This window comes from Penaeus vannamei, chromosome 5 (assembly GCF_042767895.1).
Source record: "Penaeus vannamei isolate JL-2024 chromosome 5, ASM4276789v1, whole genome shotgun sequence".
NCBI lineage: Eukaryota > Metazoa > Arthropoda > Malacostraca > Decapoda > Penaeidae > Penaeus > Penaeus vannamei.
In genome coordinates, this window is record NC_091553.1 from 920,242 (window position 1) to 927,741 (window position 7,500).

The following is a 7,500-nucleotide window of genomic DNA, read 5'->3' on the forward strand; positions in this document are numbered from 1 at the left end:
GTAATAAATGTTATCACTGATAAAAAAGCATCTTTTCTTTAATGTATTGCTGTCGTCCCGCAGGCGGAAAGCCTCCGCCGTCCCAACGGGTCGGTGAAGTCCCTGCTGGACGCCGGCGTGGTTTTTGCAGTGAAGAAGGACGAAGAAGGAAAGAATCGTTTTGCAAAAATATCGCTGAAAAACAACAAGACCGTTCTTCACCATCTGACTGACGTTGCTCCATCATCCACAAATGTTTATACCGTACAGGTGAGTTTTCCGCACATCAGTATTGCAGGACTTATGAATTATTCCTTTCATTATCAAAAGTTAAAACATTACACACGGCGAATGTTTTATCGTTCAATCTTATTACGGTGTTTTCGCTTCAAAAACGTATCCTTTTGCCGAAGCATGGCGTTCGGAGCCGAAGCCTTATCACTCTCTCTTTGCAGTATGACGAGATCAAGTCCCAGATGAACGCCTCCAACACCCTGACGTTCCTGGACCTGGTGTGGCCGGCCTCGACGCAGCGGCGACGCGTCCACATCCGACTGAGCCCCGAATCCGCGCGCGGCCGCCACTTCATCCTGATGTGCACGGGCGAGGAAGGGCCTTCGCTCGCCGACACCAATTTCCAGAAGGTCCTGCGCAAGGGCGGGCCCGGGGAGCTCGTGATGGCCGGGAGCTACTCGTGCGTGAAGGGCTCGGCCATCTTGCCCAACGGGGACAAGTACAGGAGGAAGGCCACGGCCGGCGTCGTGTTCGGAGTGCCTCACTGGGACAAGGTGTGGGACGCCCGCTACTACGGGGTGTTCCACATCGCCACCCGAGACTGCCCGAGCTCGTACTATTACACTGCTTTCGGCCAGGTGGAGACCGGCCTGGAGGCCTTGGTCGCAGCGACCGAGTTGGATGATATCACCTGCGTGAAAATAGCGGAGTGCGGCGTCGTGCTCTGAGGAGGGGGCGAGGCGACAGCTGGTGATGACGCCTGCGTGAAACCACACCGCAGTGTAGGGTTTTTCTTCCTGGGATCCTTGAGCACATTTGGTCCTTGGTCTTTCCCCGCACTATTAGTGATTTATAGTGTATATTTTACGAAATAAATTCTTTATCGATTCACCCAACTTTTTCAAGGCATGAAAAAGACATTATTCCCATATATATCGTCTTTACAAAAGAATGGCATTACGTATGATGTACTATCCATTCAACGAGCCTCTAGTAGTAGCTACATAACATAACAAGGCATAAATAGTCAGTCAATTAATGAGCGTTATGAGACCCTCACACCCGTCACTACACTAACTCACTTTACATGCAGTATCAATAACCGGCATCGCCCGAAATCCGGCTAATGAATTAAATGTTGCAGAAGAGTTTTTGAATATTATCCGAAATCAGTGGTAAACAGATAATACAGCCCATCAGTGGACAATCCATCACTAGTATTGCCCACGTGATCTCGCAGTTATTAGTATTTCATGATAACGTCAGTGATGTAAGGTGTAATATGAGGTGCGAAACGGACCGAATGTGAACCCCATTAGAGCAACAATAATGGGAAGCAATAGATAATGTAAAAATAAAAGTGATTCTTGTTAACAACCGCGATGTTTCAGTAGTTTATACTTTTACGGTTATCACGCGCATTTTCAGTCCGAAATGAACGTTGTGTGGCTTATTTTGTAGCTGAATAGATGTGTGGAAAGATGAAATAAGGATTTTGCAGTATTTCCATTTAATTCTTGTAAAAGTGACATAAAATATGGCCCCTTTTATGGTGTTCTAAACGTCGCCTACGCAAAATATCCACAAAAAAGTAGGTCGATTTCGAAAGATGTGCATCCGCCATGCAAGAGATCAGACTGTTCTATTCAGATATGAAATCAGAATGGTTGTGTTAATATTTTTTTTATTTTAGAGATTATTTCAGTGGTCAATGTACGCCGAGGAACACCCCAACTTTGTAGTCTGCAAAAGCTTCAAAATTTTAGCCACATGTCTAGTTTACATTAATGTTCAATCAAAATATAACCATTAAAGTCATTATTTTTTCATCCTCTTTGAAAACTGAAGAAACCAAGATGATCGACTATATTCATAAAGCTTTTTTTGTGTGACTTTTGTGACGTCATCAAAATAAACCCTTTCTTTTCAAAAATAGATTGAGACGCCATGACACTTCGAGTTGTTACCGGTCTAGCCTTTCCCGTTCTAAAATTCATCTATACGAAATATTCACAAACCAAAAACTGTCATAATAGAAGAAAATGCTTCATACAATCACTAGAGAAAAGGCTTTTCTGTTTGAAAATGAAACCAGAGAACCTACGGTATTTAGGGTGAATTTAGAGAATTTTTCAAAAATGGTCAAGGTAGGCCTATAAACACCCCAAATCACTGTGACTCTATGAGATACTATTGCTAGGAATTTCCGCAATATTTGCAATGAAGGCAAATGATGGAGGATTATATTATAGGAAGATTAATCTTATACTTAATTTTGGTAATACCAAAACAGTTATGAAAATATAGGAAAACAAAAAAATGCTGATATTTCGAAACAATGAAAAATAGATAACTCGAAAATTGAGTTAGTATCTGGGTCTGGAAATCGATGATTTATGTAGAACAATTTTCGATTCGGCGTGGCCATATTGGCTACAAGATCTTTAAATGCAAGAAACGTACTATTGAAGTCCATATGATGTAAATTGAGTTGGTATATGGCCTGGAAAGCGTTGATTTATGAAGCACTATTTTCGGTTTGTGTTTGTGGTTGGCTGGACCTTAGTTACACAAAGAACATTTCTCATCAAAATATAAAATTAACATCCTACAAGCTCAGTTTCGGTGTTCTTAACAGTTCAGGAGACAATATTAGATATTGATGATTGTTTTCGAAGTGACTGCCTTTCTGTGAGTAAGTCCCTATTGCTCAAGGCAACAACAGTAGAGGCACACTGTATGAATCTTTTCTATTTAGGAACTTTGCTCTCTCTCTCTCTCTCTCTCTCTCTCTCTCTCTCTCTCTCTCTCTCTCTCTCTCTCTCTCTCTCTCTCTCTCTCTCTCTCTCTCTCTCTCTCTCTCTCTCTCTCTCTCTCTCTCACACACACACACACACACACGCGCGCGCGCGCGCGCGCTCTTAAAATGTTTTTAAAGATAATTACAATAACAATAACAATTTAAACTTTTTCAAAATATTCTGAAAATGTAGCACGTGTGTTTTATTCAAGACCAACCGCTTCGCAACCAAGGCCTGTAAGTACATACACAAGTATAGCGGTGTAGTATGGTACATGATGCATGTTTTCTTTTTCAAAAAGAAAAAACCTATACAGTTTCTCGATAGATCATGTCATATCGCTATCGCTATTCCCAATTAAACACCCTATTGATCTATCGACCTCCACAATTTTTATCTTTGCGTCATAAATTTTGATCCAAAATTTCCATCTTTCAAATTAACACCATCTTTTGACCGCAAGCATTACTATCCTTGCGTCATAAATTTTGATCCAAAATTTAAATTTTTCAAGTCAACACCGCCATCTATTGACCGTAACTATTATTATTCTTGCGTTATAAATTTTGACCCAAAGTTTCCATAATTAAGTCAACACTGCCATCTATTGGCCGCAAGTATTACTATCCTTGTGTCATAAATTTTGACCTGGTGATAAATCTTTCGAGTTAACACCGCCATCTATTGACCGCAATTAATACTATTGTAGTCAAACTTTTATCAAATTAACAACGCCATCTCTTGACCGTAAGTATTACTATTATTGTATCAAAAGATTTGACCCAGTTTCCATTATTATGCCAACACTGCCATCTATTGACCGCAAGTATTACTATCTTTGCGTCATAAATTTTGACCTAAAGTATCCAATCTTTCACGTTAACACCGCCATCTATTGGCCGCAATTAATACTATCGTAATCAAAGTTTTATCAGAAGTTTTCAGCTTTCAAATTAACTACGCCATCTCTTGACCGTAACTATTACTATTATTGCGTCACCAATTTTGACCCGAAGTTTCCATCTTTCAGCCTAACATTACCATCTATTGACCGCAAGTATTACTATCTTTGCGTCACAAACTTTGATCAGAAGTTGCCACTTTTCTGTCTTTCCCTTCTTCAAGACTAGAAGTGTCATCGTGATGTAAACAAAACTTATGAACCAAAACAGAGAAAGTGAGAAATATACCGGCAAGTGCAAAAAAAAAGAGATACAGCCTAAGAGGGGGAAAATGGGGTTTATTAAGTATATATTATTAACTTCCGTGTTAATAGGCCTGTTGAGTGTAGTTTTACATGAAAATTATCCCCTATCTATCTCTTTTTTAATGAAAAACAAGAATGTACGATCTGCGACCATGGCCATCCATAAGTTCATAAGAGACCTCTATCCAAGCAGTGAAAAGGGTGAGAAGGGACCAAACCCTGTGAAAGGAAGCAAGAAGCATAAGGAAAAGATATTCACAGAAGAGGAACTCAAAAATTACGATGGGAAGGAAGGGCGGAAGGGCCCCTATTTGGCCATTCTGGGAAGGGTCTACAATGTGAAGAAGGGGAAGCAGCATTATGGGGCTGGAGGAGGCTACGAGTTCTTTTCAGGTAGGGTTTGCGTAGGATTTGTGCTCTGGTCGGTTAAGTTTCAACCAGCCATCTTTGAGCAAGGAAGTGATGCATGACAGTGTGACTAAATCTAAGACACTTCTATGTACTTCAATTTTACCCTTTTAATTAGCTGTAGGTTTTTATGCATTTATATATGCTCACTTGTGTTTCAAGCAATTTTCTTTACTGCAATATTTGACTGAAGTAAGGTAGAAGCTTTGGTAATTGTTCAAACAATGACCATTCTTCTCTGAGACCAGGTCTCTATAACTCGTGCCAACAATAAATTTATGTATTTCTAGGAATCTACAAACATCATCATATAAACCAAAAGCCTTCCAAACCCATTCCTTTTCACTATTTCCCCAGATGAGGCTCTACCCCAAGGCCCCATGCAATTGCCTTGAGTATTTCTGTACAGCCTTCCATGATCTATTTTCTTAGTTTTTGTGTAAATATGTACTAGTTTCAGTTACTTATTTACTTTATCATAATTTTTTTTTTTTTACTTATTTACTTTATTTATTATTAATATTGTTTTTACTTAGTTACTTTTTTTCTCTCTTCCTTTTTATTCTTCAATATGATTTACATGTATTGTTTACCTTGCAAGTTGCGGTTGGATGAAATGAATCAATCGTGGATTTTTGGTTATTTATATTAGATCAGATCATATTATCATTATTGTTATTATATTATCATCACCATGTACATCATGTTTATATGTTTTTCTTCTTGGTTTTTAGGTCGGGATGCTAGTCGTGCTTTTGTCAGTGGAGACTTCTCAGAGGCAGGCTTGGTGGATGACGTTTCAGGGCTGTCGAACCCTGACTATATTGGCCTTGATGATTGGGTCAAATTTTATGAAAAAGACTACAAATATGTGGGTATGTTATGTTGATCCAAGAAGGTGATATTGATAAGAAATGATATTCTGCAAATGACTTGAGCTAGAATTATTTGTTTAACCCCATCGCTGGGCATGGCATGTACGTAGATGCCTTTGCCATTGTGTGTGTTGAATTTAGTAATTGTTTTTACATATAGATGGCTCCACAAGTACTAAGTCGCCAATGAGCCAATTACATGAATATGTCTCACCTGTTTACCCTTTTCCTTAATTTTCAATATTTTTTAATATTTAATACTGATGTTAGTAATGTCATTAACAATATAATAATTATAATGTTTATAACAAAAATAACAGTGTCAATATTGATACCATTAGTAAAAAAAACATTTTTCCACTTTTTCAAGGAAAAGTGGTCGCAAGATTGACTAATTGACTCTTGTGGCAAAGCTTAGGCAGAGCCACCTACATGCAGAAACATTTAACCAAGTAGCCAAAGGGAAGGCACCCTTTTCCCATTGACACTGGGTTAATTTTTGCAGTGTATCAGTGATTATCAAAAAATGTGTGATATGATTTAGAATATCAAGATTAGTGTCTTTTGTGTTCTTTTGACAAGAGTCGATCTTAAGGAAGATCTTGTGTTAGTAACCAACAGTATTTTCGACTTGAACCTATAGGCCGTGATATTACTTAAGGTTTGTGTAGTATGTACTTTCAGGATAAATTCGTAAGCATAATTATAAAAAAAACTAACAGATGTTCTTACTTTTTTCTTGCATAGGCAAGCTAATTGGCCTGTACTATAATGAACAGGGAGAGCCCACACAGTACAGTAATCTGGTGCAGCAGTGGATATCAGAGGCTTATGCACAGAAGGAGGACGAGAACCAGGAGAAGAGAATTTTCCCTCCATGCAACTCCGAATGGACACCAGAGGCAGGATCAAGAGTTTGGTGCACTACAAAGAGGTAGTCCAAGGTGTTTTTAGATCAGTAGATATTATGGATACATCCATTTGTCATGATTTATTTTACACATGTTTATTGGTATTTTACTAGCATGACTAGACAATACAAGTTCCTTAAGCAGTGGACAGTAAAATCCAATTATTTCTGTTTCTGTGAAAGTTACTTAGAAATATGAATCCAGAGGGCTTATCTTCAAACATATAAGAGACATTTATGAATTATTACATGATGATGATTACCATATTCATAATTTGAGTTCTTGCTTTGGCAGCGGTGGAATACAGCGAGACTGGACGGGAGTTCCAAGGAAACTTTTCAGCCCTGGCCAGGGTAGGTCGAGGTGTGCTTGTGTAAAGAACTTTGGCGCACCATCACATGACCCAAATAGAAAACCCAATGATAATAGAGGAGATCTGGATAATCCAAATATACAGGAATATAAAGGATGTCCACCAGAGGAGACATCATGTTATATTAAAGAGAAATGAAAATGTGTTTAGCTCTTAGGACACAGAAAAGCTATATATGTCATAAGGTTCACATTAGCTAATATAAAGACATTCAATTGGTTTTAATTTATTTATCAGTTTTTGAATTTACTTTATGAGATATGGTGGTTGTATGTAAATTACATGTTATTTTTGGCAGCTGGCTTTTGTAATAGTACTTTTAGTCTGAGATTTTATGGTAGTGTATAAAAGTTGTGAACAGCCATAACCACTAAAGAGATTTCACTAGCAGCCATGTTTATTTGATTTGACTTTTGTTTTTAAAATGATATCTGGGATGACCATGATGCTATCAAGGAAAGGTTATGAAGATAAAGAAAAAAAAACATGAATTCCACTTTCAGTATACTACTCAGTTTGATAAAAATGAATACATACAATATATGACAGTATCTTAAACTTTTTGTAATCACATGAATCCATTACCTGTCATAAGTACCAAAGAATTTCTTGTACGCAATCTGCTGTTTTGCTAAAATCTGAAGGGTTATTTGGAAAATAGTAGTTTTAAAGATAAACATAATATTGTATATCATAAATATGTATAAATATA

At 37.9% G+C, this 7,500-nt stretch overlaps 2 protein-coding genes across 4 annotated transcripts in view; both read left to right on the forward strand.

Annotated features, from left to right (window-relative positions):
* LOC113803081 (uncharacterized) overlaps window positions 1-1,104 on the forward strand; it is a 2,738-nt gene extending 1,634 nt beyond the window's left edge. For both annotated transcript variants that reach the window (XM_027353785.2, XM_070121714.1), the window contains exons 5-6: window positions 64-249; window positions 435-1,104. In XM_027353785.2, the coding sequence (XP_027209586.2) occupies window positions 64-249; window positions 435-941 (693 nt within the window). In that variant the 3' untranslated portion in view covers window positions 942-1,104. The remainder of the gene's footprint in view (window positions 1-63; window positions 250-434) is intronic.
* A 3,020-nt stretch (window positions 1,105-4,124) lies between these two features.
* Window positions 4,125-7,500, forward strand: part of LOC113803080 (neuferricin) — a 5,178-nt gene continuing 1,802 nt past the window's right edge. Inside the window, exons 1-5 of one of the 2 annotated variants that reach the window (XM_027353784.2) lie at window positions 4,170-4,191; window positions 4,356-4,614; window positions 5,364-5,504; window positions 6,252-6,438; window positions 6,710-7,500. The exon at window positions 6,710-7,500 is cut by the window's right edge and continues 1,802 nt beyond it. In XM_027353784.2, coding sequence (XP_027209585.2) covers window positions 4,374-4,614; window positions 5,364-5,504; window positions 6,252-6,438; window positions 6,710-6,926 — 786 coding nt within the window. In that variant the 5' untranslated portion in view covers window positions 4,170-4,191; window positions 4,356-4,373 and the 3' untranslated portion in view covers window positions 6,927-7,500. Of the gene's footprint in view, window positions 4,615-5,363; window positions 5,505-6,251; window positions 6,439-6,709 lie in introns of both variants that reach the window. The other variant, XM_027353782.2, reaches the window with a different exon arrangement.